This window comes from Pithys albifrons, chromosome 2, assembly GCF_047495875.1.
Source record: "Pithys albifrons albifrons isolate INPA30051 chromosome 2, PitAlb_v1, whole genome shotgun sequence".
In the NCBI taxonomy this organism is placed as follows: Eukaryota; Metazoa; Chordata; class Aves; order Passeriformes; family Thamnophilidae; genus Pithys; species Pithys albifrons.
In genome coordinates, this window is record NC_092459.1 from 108,194,132 (window position 1) to 108,211,415 (window position 17,284).

Sequence of the window (17,284 nt, forward strand, 5' to 3'; positions counted from 1 at the left end):
GTTGGAAAATAGAGATACATAAATTTGAACTGAAAGAAAACTGTTCTCCTAATAATAATAATGATAATAGAGTACATTCTGACTAGTCAAACCCTTACTGGTCACTTACTGGTCACTTCTTTGGTGGACTGTGCTTCAACAGAGGGTATGTGCTTTATAGGCCATACTGGCTTTACAATAAAATACAGTAGAATTATTAGAGTTTAAAAAGACCTGTAAGGTCATTGACTCCAACCATAAACCTCATACTGGCAAGCCTACCACTAAACCGTGTATTCAAGTGCCACATCTACATTGTTTAAATACCTCCAGGGATGGTGACTCAACCACTGCCCTGGGCAGCCTGTTCCAATGTTTGATCACCACTTCTGTGAAGAAATTTTTCCTAATATTCAAACTAAGATCACAGGAGAAAGGCACAGCAGGATCACAAAGGTCTCCCCTGACAACATGAAACCAGCAGGATTTTTCTCCTCCCTGGGTCATGTAGGCTTGATACCTGTAGCTGGAGGCAGCTGCTGCTCTTTACAAATTGTGTCTGTGAGCAAGAAGTAGCAAGAACACAACCAGGGGTTTACAATTGCCACAGAACTCTGAGTGCAAATGCCACTTAATTATCAGAGATGCATGAGGCTTCAGTTCTAGCTTAACATAGGTAACAAGGCTGGGAGATTATGGAGGAAAAATGGACCTATTCTTTGATTTGCCATTCTGATGACATATATCATTGTTAAAAGAGGGCCACTAGACTTTCCTTTGTACTGCTGGAAGTGACACATTGCAAGAGGAGTTTTATTTAAAATTCCATAATCAGAGATGAAGTGAAATTGAAGAGAAAGATCAAAGATAGGAAGTAGGGAGAGGAAGAAGGAGACAAGGTACAGTATGGCTACACAGACATCTTAATTTCATTTTAAGGAATCTGCTCAGGAAGGGAAGGGTAGCTCTTTGTGTACCGATAGGGAGAGAACAGCCTCTGCCACCACACTGAGATTTCCTTTGAATGTGGTCTCTTACCACAGTGAAGGACTGCACTCTGCTTCATATGTCACAGAATTAGAAAAGACCAATCTATTTTCTGACTGCCTGCATCCTGCTTATGTAACTTGCAGATGATGGCTGTGCAACCTCTGGCTGAGCCCTGGAAAATGTTCTTGTTGGTGAACCAGGTGCTTGGCAAGCAGTCTGGCACAGAGGGCTCGGAGATGAGGGTGATGTTACAGGCATTATCTGGGTACCAGAGCCCACTCCAGAGTCTTCTGGTGGAGGCTCTTCCTACTCGCAGTGTGCTGATCATCCTGGTCTTGTCACTACCAAGCGTCTCTGTTCTGATGTGTTGTGTCTCTGTTATGCTGTATTAATTACGTGCAAGTACAGAGCATCCCTCTGGATTGCACTGAAGCAGAAAACCACAGCCCTCACTGTTATCCAGAGATGTGGGTCAGCAAGGAAGAAGGAGAAGAGCAAGGCAAGAATGAGTCCCCGGCCTTGACATGAATTTTATCTATAAAAAATTCTTCATGATGTGGGGAAAGCATTTAATGCAGCAAAGCTGCAAAAGTGGGACTTCATGGAGAGGCAGAGGGTCCCTCGTTGCAGTCCTGATTCCGAAACTCCATGGGGTCACCATAACAGTGTTGGTTTGGAGTCTATAGACCTGACTGAAAGCTGGAGGACAGGACTGCACGTTGTGCTGTAGGAATTAAATTGAGAACTATAAAAAGCGAAGGATTAGACCCGGGGATGAGGGGAGAAAACTGAAAGAGATGCAGAAGTGTTTCAGCTGCAAACTAGATTTCCCTGTGGGTCAGCTGTTGTCTCTAGCAGCAGCAGATCCCAATTTCCACCTCTTTGGAAGTATGACTAAGGAGCCAGGAGATCTGTACCACCAAGTTCAGTCACTGCAGAGTGCCGAGGCTTAGACAACTGTTAGATCCCCAAACACAGCCCATCCTCTATGAATCCATGCAGCAAACCTCTCTGACAGTCCTGCCATGTTTAGAGCAGTACTTAACTCAGTCGTACAAAGAGCCTGTTTGCCAGACTACAATGTGGGGGGGACACAAAAAAGATTTTGCCACAGGGATGACCTGGTGATTAATGATTGTCATTGATCATATGCTTGCAGGAGAGAGCAATCTGTCATCTGCTGTTCCTGCGGGCTTCTCTGCTGAAGGCTCTGAGAAAGCAGACGTGAGATGTTCCCCAAAAGCAGGGCTGCCTGAGCCCACTGAACATAATGATGCTGTGCTCCCATGGATGTACGAACATGACAGTGCAGAAGATCCCAGCATCAGGAAATGTCTTGATGACTTCTACAAGATGTATTGCCAAAAGCATCCAGGGAGGATGGATCCGACCTACAAGGCTGCATCATGCTGTCTGTCACAGAAGATTTCAGAGCTGGCAAACCAGGGTGGAACAAAATATGCATCACGTTGCCTCCAAATGGCACAGTTGGTCTTGAACAGAGATGGGTGTAAAATCTTTCCAAACTACCCCCCTTCTGCCTGTTTTTCAAAGCCAGCTGAAGGAGAAGTCTTGTTGGAAGAAAGAAAGAGAACACCTGGACTCTCAGACGATGTCTTGCAATTCCTCTTGAAACAAACACAGACAGAACATAGCCCTGATGTGTCACATGAGAAGTGAGCAATGCACTGGTTCGTTTCTGTCATTGGAGCTTTGCTTTCACTCCAAAAAGAGATGACTTTCTTAGAACTCTTCTCCTAGTACCACCTTCAACACCAGATAGTCCATGAAGGTGTTCACCTGGAGCAGACCTTGCCATCTTGGTCTGTGCAGGGCAGCACTGCTTAAGGAGCATCTGTGGTCCCCATGTAACTGCTTGGGATCTGTGACTGCTCGGGGTGGGTGATGCAGTGTTTGTTGCCGGGACATCAAACATGGTAATTTAAACCTACCAGGCTTTTAAATCGACCTGCATCCCTACTCCAGCTGAATGGTGGCCCTGCCCAAATTCAGCCCCTGTGTGGGCATGGATGTCCAAGTCCTGTTGATTATAACAGGCTGTTTGAAAGAACTTGGCATGGTATGCCCCACACCTAGAGAGGGAAACAGCATTTTGTTCTGTAACTGGCTGATACCATAACATGTAGGGGTGCCCATTAGCTGTGTGTGTTTACCTGTAGACATATGATCCCACAGATTATGATTGCAATGCAGGTGAGCTTTTCCAAGAAATAAAGGTGTGTGTGTACATGAGAAAGAGTTCTGAGCACGTTCTGCAACAGCACTTCTGTCATTTTTACCATCACCCCTCCAACAACCTTCAGTTCCTTTCTCTCTTTCATGATGGTGCTAATGAGATCCCTGGAGGAATGTTCCATTTAAAATGAAGCAGATCTCTCTGAGCCCAAGAGGCTGATGTCAGTCAGCAACAGAGTAATGAACCCACACACTGAGGTCTGTCTCTTGGAGACCTCCCAGCTCAGTGGCTGCTTTGCTGCACTACTCCCTTTGCCTGGCAGACAAATGTCTTTGTGCTTATTTTCCACCCACTGGCTTGTCCATTGAAAAGGGAGGTTTGCTGTAGTGATGTTGCTTGAGGTCATTCCCCAGCATGGATGTGATCAGGGAAGCACAGAGTGCAAGAGGAAGGGATGTGCTTAAGGAGACAGCATATGGGCAAAGAAGGAAGAAAGCACAGCTGGGGTCCCAAACGTCAATATCAAGGTTCCCAGCTAATGTGGTTGATCCAGTACAGCCACACTGCTTGCACCACTTTTAGTATTTCATCTTGGAGGCAGCTCTTACCTTGCCAGCCCAGCTGCTGAATCCTCTCATCAGTTCTCTTTCCATGCTGGCCACATCTCAGAGTGGGTTTTGGTGGTCATGCACATCAGATACCCTGCTTCAGTGTTACACAGGGCTGCTATTCCTGCCTTGCTACCCCTGGCAGATTGGCACAGCAGCTGCCCTCTGCAGGTGTTTCCAGCAAAGGCAATGGAAATTTGGCTGCTGACTTTAATCAGAGCAGGAAGAGGCCCTGCTGGCCCAGCTGGCTGCAAGTTGTAGCCAAGGTCTTAAGAATTGGTGCCATCTCTCTTTGCAAATAGATTTATATTGGAATGGCCTGGGTTTAGTTTCCTGTCCTTGAGTCGCCATGAAATTGATACTTCTGGGTTCTTGGTGGTTGTGCTTGGTGTATTGCTTGCTTGCTTTTATGGCAGAGGTGTTGTGCATGTGCTAGAGAGCACACAAAATACTAGAGCAGATCCTCCCCTGGCTACTCAAGTTAATAGTGGTTTGGAAAAAAAAGAGTTGAGATGAGGATGCAGCATCAGTTTTGTATTAGCAAATAAATCCTCAGGTGTTACTATGCCAGAATCCAAATAGAAGCATCCTGCAGGCAAAAACTATAGACAAAGGTAATACCAACTAGTTTAGCAATAGATGCAGTTTAAAAAGCAAACATGCTCCTGAGTGTGCTATCAATAATTACAATAACACTACTGGCCTCTCCCTGCCAGCTCACATTGCCTGACCACTACAGGTCTGTCACAGCAACAAGGGCATTGGTACTGACACATGTAGGGAGCTATGGCCAAGGATGTACAGGGAGGAAAGAAGATCTTCGGTGTGAATCAGATGGTGGTGCTTTTAATTTCTTAGCAGCATTTATGTTATTCCACATAGTTAAATTAATTGCTGTGCAAAACCTTTTAACTGCCATTTTAAGGGAAATAACCTCCCAGGAAGAGAGAGAGGGTTGAGAAATCAGAGGTCTGCATCTGAATCCCTTTAGTTGCTGTATGTGGTTTAGGGATTAACTGGTCTGTGCTTTGGGTTAGCTTTGAAACCATCTAGTCTCCTGTTCATATTTAAAAAAAAAAGCCAAAGATGTGCAGTTTACACAAAGAAAACTTGCAGCAAAAAACCCAAGTTTTTTAGGGGAGTCCTGCTACTGATGTTTGAGAGATGCCTACTAGGTTTTGATGGAAGAGAAAAGAAGCCCTGGTTGACCCTAGTCTGACCCCAGAGCCCTGGAGACAAATGTGGATGAGCTGCCGTCATTTTGTCCGCTTTTTGAATGAGACATAGAAAACATTCAAGGGAATAGCTGTTCATTTGTTATCAAGTGTTTTAAATGATGGAAAAATGAGGCAATCTAAATTTGGAAGATGCATGTCCACACTGGAAGTAAACCTGTGGAGTGGTCACGCTGCTTCTCTGCACACCAGGGGCCAGAGGGGAGGGGAGGCATGTCCAGAGAGCTCCTGCTTCTGGTTCAGCTCCTCCAGGCTCTTGGGGCTGCACAGCCACTGCCTTTAACATCCCACTTTTCTCATTAGAAGTTTCTGGTGCAGCAAGAAAAGAGTTAAGAGGACTCATTACTCTTGAACCCTTTAGGTAATGAGATGCAAGCAATGACAACATAGAGAATACGTGGCTGCTGAAAGAGCATGAAGATAGATACCAGCAGAGGAGAGTGTGAAACTGTTCAATTTTAAAGACCAACATAGGCAGAACAGACTGGGTGCAGCTGAAGATTTTGGATTATGACTCATACCTACAAATCTTGGCTGGCATCTTGCAGAGGACACTGTAAGCTCTGTGCTACTGAAGCATGAAGTCCTTGGTAAAGTTTGCATCCCTCACAGTCAGGAGTGCTTGCAGTTCTCCGTGCTGCTCACTTCCAGTAGCCTGGAGGTATGACCTCCCATGGCTTCTTCGAGGTGAAAAGACAGTCTTTTTGCAGGTTAAGTACCAAGAGTGGTAGGAAGCCCCTCACAGAAATGTTACACTCTGTGTCCATTTCTCCCCATCTTGTGCAATAATCTCAGAGAAACTAAGTTTCATTCTGAGGAGTGAAGTGCTTTCCTCCCTCCCTGGCTTGCACTTGACTCAGCATTGACACTTCTGTGATTTCAGCACTTGTCAAAGCTCAGATGAGGCCCCGTGCCACTGGGTTCTCTCCATTCCCTTTGTTGGCTTCACTGACCCACCCCATCATTTTACTTTTTCTCCACTGCAATATATAAGGCAGGAAATAACCTGTTTTCCTGAAGGCAAGGAACCAGGTGATGCTGGACCATGTTGTACCCAAACATGCTCCACCTCTGAGCTCAGCAGGCCTCTGGGTTGCTTCAGTTCAGCTTTCAAAAGCAGACTTTGCTGTAACCACTGATCATTTAGCTGCCAGGCAAAAATATGCACCTGAAGTTACACTCTCCCTGAAACTCTCCTGCCAGCTGCTGCCTATGCTGGGTGCACACTAGGCAAAGTGTCCTGCAAGTTGCCCCTTTGTGCCATAGAAAACATCCCTCTGAGTGGTTGCCTTTCCCTTGCGCTAGGCCAAGCACAACTTGCTGTTCACCAGGACTGGCTGCAGGATCCTGAGACAGAGCTGCCCAGCAGGGTGGTCCCAAACACTCCCAGTGCCCCTCTGCGTCCTGCCTGCTTCAAGATCTGTAGGTGGGAATTTTCTCAGCTTTCCCTAAATAGTGCTGCTGTGGCTCAAGAGAAGGAAGAATAGGGACTCTTGATTCCTATTCTTTCCTTCCAGGGAATGTTCCATTTGAAGGAAGAGTCTCTGATGGACTTAAACTGGACAGTGTTCTAGATGGGGAACTCTTACCTCCCCAGCTTGCTGGCCTCCCCAGCTGCTGTCACTCTGTTCATCCCCCTGTGTGCTCTGGTAGTATGTGGAGCTGCTTTTGCAGAGGCATTTGGTGGCTTACATTGCAGAACAAATTCAAGGGGTTTTTTTCCTTCTGCTTGTTCAAGGCTCACAGCAGAGGAGCAGCTCTCTGAGCCTGGCTTAGGACAACACTTGAAAACCTACAGCACCTTTCAGGGCTATGGATGTACAACATCCCACCAGATCTTCAAGTGAAATGTATAAGTGAAGTAAAAGAAGGGGAATAACATCACTCTCATAGGGTATGACAAGCAAGGCCAAAATTGATCTGTCATTGCCAAGTAAGAGGAACACAGGACATGGTGAGGACTTGACAGCTACAGCCTGGAGGTTTCCCTGATGTGCAGCCCAAATCCAAATCCCACCCAAAGTCTGCTAGAGATGTGTGTGCTTTGGATTGGGTATTTTCCACCTGAGCTGGACCAGCAATCCCTCAGTGTCTCACAGGGGTGACTCATACTGCAGGCACAAAGCCACACCAGATGCCAGAGCTGCCTTGGGGCTCATCTTTGAACTCAGTCTGGCAGATTGTGCGTGCTGCCTCTGCCCAAGAATGAACATAATTGCCTGATCCAAACTCCTTTGACATCCTTGATGAATCCTCTTGCTACAAAGTCCTTCCCCACTTGCCTCGGCTCAGAGTTTCTCCAGAATGTTTGGCATCAATGGCCTCTCTGATCCTTACTCCGACAGAATTTTTATTTTCCCCTCCCACACAGCTGCCAGTGGGAGGTACTGATTCATGCCAGCGACCTACCCAGTCCTGGAGCCCGAAGGAGGCAGGGAGAGAGCTGAGCTGAAGCAGGTCCTCAGCAGGTGTCAATGAGGTGAATGGAGGCAGGGCCATTTACAGCAGTGGAGGATTTTTCCCCCAGGAGTTTAAGGTGCTTTGGAATGCCTGGATATTTCAAGAAATGTGGTTGTTAAAATCGGTATACAGCAGGCAGTATACATCCTGCATAAATGTGTCTACTGAGCATTGGTGATTTTGTGTGGGGCATATGTTTTCCCACAACACAGAAGTTCATTTTAAAAATACCCTATTCTGTAGGCTTTCCCTAATGACTATTTTCCCACACAGATCGATTAGGCAACAACATATGCCAGCATTTTCTTCCTTAAAAGTAAAATCTGGCACATAGCATGCAGAGCATGAAATAATAAGATGTGATTAAAACAATAGCTGGAGCTCACCAAAGCCAGAAAACTCATGACTGAAAGGTCAAACCTTTATTTAAATTGCCTTTGCAATGGCCTGTTTGCAGGTGCTGTGAATTGAGAGGGAAAGTCTCATAATGAAAGAACATCTGCTATGGAAAATTTCTTCCTCAGTTCAAGCTGAACAAACTTTCACTCAGGCTAGAAGGTAGGTTTTTGTAATGGAAAATGTCAGTCAGCCTCAGGGCAGGTGGCACTATCCAGCATTATCTGCATTTCTGGGGGAGCTGCAGTACATGAGCCAGGAATGCTGCTGAATGGGTGCTAAAATCAGCATCTCCTGGCCAGAGAAGCAGGAAGATTCTGTGATTAAAGATACTGAGGTGGGGATGCTGTGCCCTGTGACACATTTATAGTGTGACTTTCTCACTGATTGGCTTGTTCTAAGTTCCCAGCAGCTTGGTGTGGGTATCTCAGAGCTTCAGAGAAGGACTGAGAGGGCAGGATATTTCCACCCACACCTTTGTCTAACAGCAACTCCCCTCAAAAGTCTGCAGCTAGAGGTTGAAATAATAATAGAGGTTTTGTGTCTGTGGTCCAGTCCTGCTTGTTTAACAAGCAACTCAGCATGTGTTCTTGTGAGGCCAGCTTGTGTTTGCATCCCTGTCTCCTCATCCTCCCTCAGTCTGGCTGGTCCCTGAGAGAGCATCACTACTCTGGGTGTGGGCTGGGGGTTAAGAGAGTGAGGACGACAGCCGAAGGCACCCATGGGATGACTGCTTATGTGTTCTTAAAACACTACTTCCCTCCACAGGATGGCTGGATGTATAGGGGAGCTGCTTTGGTTTGTATTTTGGTTTGTATTTTTGTGCTCTGAGTTCTCACTTGGCTATAAGGAGAGGTTGATCTTAGGTTTGGGATGCTGGTGCTTTAGAAGGAGGTGCCCACAGTCCAGTTCCTCGTGGAGTGATGAGAAACGTGTGTGCGTGTGAAGACAAGTCCTGTGTTTGGGTTTCCGTCTCTGTGAGTGTTAATGCTGGTTGTCTGGTGTTCAAGAATAGACTTGTTGCACATGAATTACTGAGAAAAAACATCTGGGATGAGGAGACACAGACTGCTATTTTGAAGGCTGGGGAAGTCTTTCCAAAGGCAATTAGACTCAAAATGCAGTAGTGTGCTGGGCAAAGGTCAAACTGATTTCTGTGCCACTTCCTCCTGTTCCCATAACATGAGATGCTAGTGCTTAAGGAGAGGAGATGGTGTCAGCTCCCAGCCCGCCACGAGGGGAAATGAAGCTGGTAAAAGCCAGACTTTAGCATTTCAGTGCAGCAGGCACCACTGACAGTCCTGATTGTCCTTGGTTCCCAGTGTAATTTTTGCCACACTTGGCCCATTTGAGCCTAAATTTCCCCCCTGAGGCAGCCACCCAACATGGGTCTGCCTGGAAGAGGAGGAGGAGTCACACAGAGACTGTGTTTGCCCAAAGCCAGGACATGCCACTTTGCCTCACATGAGAGCTCTAAAACCACCCCCTGCAGCTTGCTCTCTCTCATATCCAGGGCTGCAGAGTCTTTCAGGGTCTCTTTTTCTGCTTTCTGTGTTTGCATCACCTTTCCACCCTCATGGTTACTAGATAAATTTGCACTGATGGAGTATCTTTCAGGTATTTTCATTTCCCAAGGCTGCCTTTAAGCTTAAGCCTCATAAGCCTTTTTTATAAGTCTTTTTTATTTTACTCTAAGAGCCTAAAAGTCTTAAAATCAGGGTATGCAAGAGGGGGAAGAGATCCTAGCAAAATCTCCTCTTGCATTTTGTTGGTTTTGCTCTCTCTTTCATAGGGTCTTTTTGCAGCTGGTTTCTGTTCTTAGTGCCAGTGGCCATTAAAAAAGAGGTGATGGAAAATTTCTTCGGTGATTCCTCTTGCTGTATGACCACTGCTGTCATGAAATACATCTCTGTACACTGTCTTTTCAGGCTGGAATCATGTGCAAGGGCATATTTGGATTTTTTGTTTGTTTTCAGTACATACATCATTCAGTAATAAAAACTTTACTTTGGGACCATTACAGCCTGTTGCAGAAGTCTATATATTTTTATTGTACAAAATGGAAATTTGCCTCTGAAATTTCCATGACACCATCAACCACAGAACAATATTGTTCTTACAAAACAGAACCCTTGCTGAGAGTTAAAGTGCTATTAATATTTAAAGAAATTAATTACTAAGTAGCCAGACTAGCACCCCAGTCTTTAAATATTAAATGGCACATATATAGTTGACAAAATGCAGGCAGGAACACTGAATGGGGCAATTTAATTGCCTAAATGAAATTATATGCAGTGCAAAGGCAACTGTTAAAGTAATTTTTGCTTCATGACAAGCAGTACTCAAAATACTAGGGCTTAAGTCAGCATTTTGCTTGCTGAAAGAAATCTCTATCCTGTTGTACAATCTACTGCACAAGCCCCAAACTTCACCATGAGGTTTTCAGTGTGATTAATTGCATACTTTTTAAGAAATGCAGTGGGGGTTGGGCAGGGCTGTTCTGTGGAGGAGTTTTTTGGGGGAAGGACCTTGGTGTGCAGCTCAGCTGTGCCCAGGCTGGAGGGTGACATGCTCCAGTGCCCTCAGGCTGCTCTCTGGGCTGCAGCTGTCTGGGAACTCCAGTCCTGCAGAGATGCCAAGCAGCCAAAAGCCAGGCCAGAGGGATATACTGGCAGCTTCTGAGAACTGTTCATAGTCTAGGACTCGTCTCTGGTGAGGAGGATGTTGGGGTGCCCTTAATTCCCACATTGTAGAGGAGGAGGCAGCTGGGGCTGTGAAAGTTGCTCTTGTTGTCAGGAAGGCAATTTCATTACAGCTGAGATGAGGAGATTTAGTTACAGCCCAATTTATATAGCCATGAGTTGTCATGTAAGGGCTTCTTGAGCCCCTGCAGATCCAAAGCTGCATTTTAGCTTGATAATTGCTTCGTTTGGAGTGGTGGGGTTTGACCTGGACTCCAACAGCTCATTTTTTGCAGCAAATCAGGTAAGAAGTGGCAGCACAAGACAAAATGAAAAGTCTTATGACTAAAAATCCCAGTGGTGCAACAGTATTAGGCAAATTCCAACTGTCTCTTACGGGAGGAGATGTGCACGTTGTTTCACATCAATGTCATCTTTCCTGTGGAGGCATTGCCAGTGTAATTGCAAGAGCCAAGTTACATTTGCTGTCTGGAGCAAGCAAGGTCAGTGAGCTGCTGTCAGGGAAGGACCTTGGAAGTGGCACTGCATTTTGGTGGCAATCGTGCTGACAGTGCAGTATGGAAAAATTGTCCTTTGTTCCCTAGGCCCCAAAGGCTGCTTTTTGTTTATGTACTTATGTTTGTATTGCAGCTTAATCTATTTTTCTGCCATCTGAGCTAACCGATGAGGGAGGAATGACTGTGAGGAGGGAGATAGGTGTGTGTGAGCAGCATATGTGAAGATGTTCATGTGGAAAACCTGGGATGTTGGGGAAATGGTTTTTATACTTGGTCTTCCCTTTCTCACCCTTGTTTTGGGTTTGGCTTCCTTTTGTGTTGGTGGTTTGGGTTTTTTTATTCTTGTGATATATTTACAGGTCCAATAGCCTGTGAGTGTATCCAGAGGTCCTGAAGATTTATATCAGCTAGCATAGGGCTTTTTCCAGAAGACCATAGCAGGGTCTGTGCATGTATTTTTCATATCCCTTAACAGTTGTGATATGTCTTGGAGGCAGATTTTAAACCTCTGTTCAGTTTGTCCATATAATATTTGACCTTATTTCTGTGGCATAGATACATTACTGGAAAACTGAAGCTAGAGGGATCCTGCTTGGAAGAGAAGAGGGTTCCAAATGAGCAAAATCTGCTTTTTATTTGAAGAAGACCAAGAAAGACACTTCAAGAAGAGTTACACTGAACTTTGAAGGTTCTCCTGGTTGTGAAGCAAAAATACCCTGTAAATTCTTTAGATTTCCTTTGAAGAAGGTCTTTGACACTAAAGTCAAAGTTATGCTATGAGAGAGCATTTTTTTCACTATTGGGTTTCAGATGATCGGGAAACTAAACCAAAATGTTCTGATTGACCTCCCATTTACAAGTAACAGTCTGTACCAGCCCCATTTGCCCAAACACAGGCTGCTGCAAGGTGTGCTTAGAAGTGTTTTGGCTTATCTAGTATCAGTATTATTTAATCTCCCATGGATTCAGCTCAAGCAGACACTGTTCCTGAAACCTCTATCCCAGTTGTTTCTGAGATCCTCCCATAGCTCCACAGTCAAGCTCCGTTGGTCAGCAGCACTGCAGGTGCCTGGTACAGGCAGGATAAATAGCCTTTGCCCAGTAAGAAGGTCTGAATGTGGTCCTGGGAGCAGCCTCTCTCAGACAGGCTTTGGCTGGAGGCAGGCAAAGATTTGGGGTGTATATGGGCACATGCACCCCTGGAGGATTGTCCCTTCTGCTTTGCCAGCCTGTGCTGGGATGCAGTGTGGATGAGATCCAGGCGAGCACTGGCCTGTTCCCTCTCCAGTGGCTGTGTCTGATGGGGTTTATTTCCTCTGAAGTCCGTCACCGCATGAACTAAGAGGTACCTGATCCTGCCTCACTGTAGAGCTACTGAGATAACCTGGTATTAGAGCAACTTTGTGTAGCTTGAAACCACTGTAACAGCTGGTGGGTAAATGTATGTGTAGGGTGATGTATAGAGGCAGCAAAGCCTGAGCATCTGTGCATCTCCATTATCTGTTGTGTTGCAACTACCATTGCATATGACAAGACCTCCCAAAGGATTTTTGTTGCTGTTACTGAAACTGGTTAGATGGTGTGTCCCTTATGTGCTGGCTTTTCCAGTTCGGTTGGTTTTCTCCAGATTCATCCTCTTACCACTTTCTGACTGAAAGAGATGAGTTTGTTCATGAGATGGGCTGCAGTGTTTTAATTCCATGAAAACTAATTGCCACCCAAGAATACAGATAATCCCACTAGCACATCTAATTAGAAGAGCAATCCTCATATTCCCCAAGCAGGCTCCTCTCAATTTAGAAGTTCAGACACAGAAATTTGCTTGTCAACCTTTGAAGTTCTAGCTTCTAGCATGAGCCAATGTGTGATTTTTTTAAAAGCATTTGCGTTTTAGAGAATCCAGCAGGATAAATACTGTTTATTCACAGAGCAATAGATTGTCACAACATTATGAGGCATGTATATCACTGCAATCAAAGTACTGACACATCTGAGAAGGAAGGTTGGGGTGTTCCACTCAGGAACGAGCAAGTGAAATATGCTGCTGCCTGCAGTAATCCTGATCTAGTGCAGTCACATCTCTCTCCTAATCTGAGGGGAAACTTGTCCCAGCTGATACATGGCTGCAAAAGTCCATGTGAAGCAACATTGTTTTGAAAATAGAGGCTAATGTGGGCAAGATGCTGGGATGCTCCCTTTCTCCAGTGCTGGCAAAAAAGTCTGCAAGGTCATGTTTTGAAATCCTGCCCTGAAGATGGAATTAGGTATACATCTTGTTTTGTCCCTGGATCTGTCACGGACCTCCTGCAAAACTTGCAAATCTTTGTAACCTCAATTCTGATCAAATCTGAAGGCATGAGCTCGTGCTCCCATGTAGATCCTGATGCAACTGATACCAAAACATGCCCTAGCAGTGCTTTAACATCTTTACTTGCCAGTGGCAAATACTTGTCCCTTCAAGGACTTCTTGATTCTTCAGGATCAGCCCACACAATGCTGAGATGAGGGACCATGTCAGAGAAATCCTACAAATCAAATATAAGTAAACCAACCAGCAGAGAGCAGTCGTGAAGCCCCAGCAATTCCTGCTGCAGTGCAAGGGATGGATGAGAAGCCATGTGAGGCAGGGGTGTGGGACTGCTTAATCTCACTTCTCTGTTCTACAGCAAGAAGACTCCTGAATTGATGCATGTATTTGACTATCAACAGGACTTCAGCATCTTTGTATCACTTGACCCTTTTGACTGTCATGTCCACGATAAGTGTAGCCAGGCAAGTGCTGGAGTAGAGCAGTTACACAGAGATAATCAGAGAGTGCTATTTATGTGCCTGCAGAAGCAAAGAAGGCTTGAAAGGCACGTATTTTACTTAAAATTCTTTCTCATGAGCAGCTGAGGAGGTTGAGGTCAGGCTGAATCCTCACACAGAGGAGGACATGGGGACCTTGGAGCCAGTGAAATTCGTCATAGTCTTTTGAATCAGACTCTTGATTTCCCAAAGCCAAGGATGATGATTTCCAAAGAAGCATCTGCCTGTGGAGCTGGGCCTTGCATAGGCAGTACAGGAACAGCATGCAGGAGGGGGAGGTTGAAAGAAGATGTTGCAGATGATTTGTTTGCCATGTAACTGGGTCCCATTATTTTGTAGAAAGTGTAATGTGATTGCAAGGTTAACAAAGTGTCTGTTTTCACCTCCCAGTGTTAAGGGCTGTCTTCTGAAACAGGCTTCAGATGGAGCTGAAGTTCCTGCTTCCTTTATGCACCAATGAGGCTGTATGTGAATTTACCTGTGGTATTGTTCTTGTGTTCTGTTATATATGTTTAAAGGCTATATGGTTACAGCAGCCTGGCATTGTTAATAAAATAGTCACTACACAGGACAATAATAGAGGTAACTGCCATTTTGATGTATAGATCCATTGTCCTCCACGAACACGGGCAATTCGAGCCATCTGCTTAGCTCCAAGGACAAACAAAAAATACACGTAATTTGGAGATGGCCCTCAGAGAGTTAATGAAAAGAAAACCAGAATAGATTCAGATCTTTGCCTGGCTGTGAAGGGAATGGGGTGGAGCATTCCCATTTGCTCTGTGGAGAGCTTATCATAACTGTCATAAGGATTAATTGGGACACTGGGGGCTGTTAAAGAAAATTATATAAAACTTTATCTCTGTAGGTTTCCTCTGGTTCCCCAGAGCATCATCACAGTAAATAAGAGGTTTGCCTGCGGAGATGGATGTTAAGAGCAGCGATTTCTGCAGTAGAACTCTTGAGGAACACTGCGTGTCGTTCATTCACCAAATGACAGAAGTACTGGGATCGCTTTCCAGTCGTTCTCTGGTTCTGGGTTTGCTGTGTGCAGGGGTCGGGCGAGGCTGTGAGAAGAGGGGGCAATGATTTGAGGGGAAAAGACAAAAAACCTTTCAGGAAGAAAGGCTGCTTGCAGCTCCTGAAGAGCCTTTGATCGGAAATGGATGTGGAAACGCAGCGGTGATTCCTTGTGAAAGCTGTTTAAGAGGGATGCGCTACCGCACCTCCTCCCTGTAGGTAGAGGCTCGGCACCCTCTGACGGTGGGAAACACCTAAGGACGATAGTACATCCTCTGAGCTGGAGAAAGAGGCAGGGAAGCCCCGCTTTTCCCCTTTTCTGAAGAATGGCGGGGCGGGGGAATGCAAAGGGGTCTTGAAGTGTTAGGCGGAGGGCAGGAAGAACATACGTGGTAGTCGGCAAGAAAGGGAAAACGAGCTGGGCTTCCCCAGCCTGTGCAGGACCTGCCGGTGCCGAGGAGCCGCGGGCCGGGATGGAGAGGAGAGGGCGGCGGCGCTGCGGGGGGAGCGCAGGGTGGTGCGGGCGGCGGCGGCACCGCCCCCGGGGGCTCGCGGTGACGCAGCTCCCGGCGGGGCCCCCCGCCCGTCTCCTCCGCCCCCACTGCCCCTTTTAAACAGCGCCGAGCCGAGCCGAGCCGAGCCGAGCCGAGCATGGGGCCGCCGGTGCTGCTCGCCCTTCTGGGCGCCGCCGCCCTGGCAGGTGAGCGGGAGCGCCTCCTGGATGGATGGATGGATGGATGGATGGATGGATGGATGGATGGATGGATGGATGGATGGATGGATGGATGGATGGATGGATGGATGGATGGATGGAGCGGGGCGGTCCGGCGGAACGGGAGGAGAGGGAACAGCTCCACCAGGCGCGGGGTGCAGGGATAGAGGGCTTCTCTCCTGAAGGGGTTCCCGGAGAGGTGACACCGCGCCCGGCCCGCCCTGCGGCTCCCCGGGGTGCGGGGGAGGGTGCGGTGGGGCCGGGGTGGGGGAACTGAGCTGCACGTGGACTCTTCGGCTGCTCTTCATTTTCATCCCAGTGCATCATCTTTCCACAAAGACTTCTTGATGTCATTTTATTACAAAGGTGCCGCTAGGGTTTTTGCCAGCCAGTGAGTGGTACTGGGGAATGATGGTAAAGTAGCAGGGCTGCAGCTTTAACTAACGGGATATTTTTTTTGTTTTGTCACGTGGCCTTAAATATTAAATCCCCACTGTGAAATGAACATTAAACACTTTATAGTGTTTTATGCGTACTACATCATTGCTTGAAAGAGTTGGTGTCAGTAATTTGGTCTATCAAAAGTCTCTACATAGAAACACTTCTAGGACTTTTACAGACACTATAAGGGAGTTGACTGCTTTCAAGTGCCTTCGTTGAAATCAAAGGGGGAGGGTGGAAGATGGGGAAAGAGACCCCAACACAGAGAAGGTCACCAGACTTATTTCACAGATATAGGGAGATTTATTATCTAATATGTTTTCCTGTTTATGCCATCAAACAGTTCAGGTCCTTCTTTACATCCTTTGTGGCTGTTTTGTTTTCAAATGTCGAATCAGTGAAACATTAACTTCAAGAACTTTCTAGTACTCCTGCAAATCAATATGCCAAAGTTTAGTGATCCTTCCTAGGAAGATATTGCTGACGTTTTGGTGAGGAATGACACTGCACTGAGTCATCAGCATTAATGAAACAAAGCCATGTGATTTCATCAGAGACCCACTCAAAGATCTGTCTCAATCTTGGAGATGCAAGCAAAAAACGTGTGAATTTGTCCTTCATTTCTCATCGATTTTTATTACATTCATCAACTCTCAGCACCAAGGCAAAATCAAATAATCTAATCGTAACTGCCTGGGCAGACTTGAGAGGGTAAAGCAGACCCAGGGCTTGGCATTACTTTGTGTCTCTGTGGTCTGTTTTTTCTCTGTGGACAGGGGAAAAGATGCCCCATTGGCATGGGCTCTGACTTTGTTTCTCCAGTGAAGCCCTGCAGTTGTACCGTCTGCTGTGTCCCTGCAAGCCCAGTGGGTGGGTGCCCTGCTGCTTGGCTCTGCTGTTGGTGTCAGAGTGATGCCTTCACCTCTCCTGAGCACATGTGCAGAGGAAGGCAGATGTGTCGGCCAGCCATCCTCAGCTATCAGGTGGCCCCAAGGAAGCTTTTGCCAGCTGGCATGGGCTGGCAGTGCCAGCACTGGTGTAAAGTGGGGCATGTTGGCTGCCCACTGGCTTCTTAGCTCTGACAGAGCAGCTGCCTCAATATATTATTTCAGGTTCTGGGATGGATTGGATACTCATCTTGTTTCTCCAGGCAGGTTAATATGACATATTAACCAGCACCATTTGCTTCTCCTGACATTATTATGATAGCCTGATGCTTCCTCTGTGTGTGTGTGTCAG

The 17,284-nt window shown here is 46.3% G+C and overlaps 2 protein-coding genes across 4 annotated transcripts in view; both read left to right on the forward strand.

Moving 5' to 3' along the window:
* SHLD1 (shieldin complex subunit 1) overlaps positions 1-3,312 on the forward strand; it is a 32,418-nt gene extending 29,106 nt beyond the window's left edge. The window contains exon 2 of the mRNA XM_071548083.1: positions 2,129-3,312. Coding sequence (XP_071404184.1) covers positions 2,129-2,649 — 521 coding nt within the window. The 3' untranslated portion in view covers positions 2,650-3,312. The remainder of the gene's footprint in view (positions 1-2,128) is intronic.
* CHGB (chromogranin B) overlaps positions 1-17,284 on the forward strand; it is a 102,125-nt gene that overhangs the window by 76,476 nt on the left and 8,365 nt on the right. The window contains exon 1 of one of the 3 annotated variants that reach the window (XM_071581989.1): positions 15,489-15,592. The exons of the other annotated variants lie outside the window; for them this stretch is intronic. Coding sequence (XP_071438090.1) covers positions 15,544-15,592 — 49 coding nt within the window. The 5' untranslated portion in view covers positions 15,489-15,543. Of the gene's footprint in view, positions 1-15,488; positions 15,593-17,284 lie in introns of those variants that run through there. 3 annotated transcript variants of the gene reach the window in all.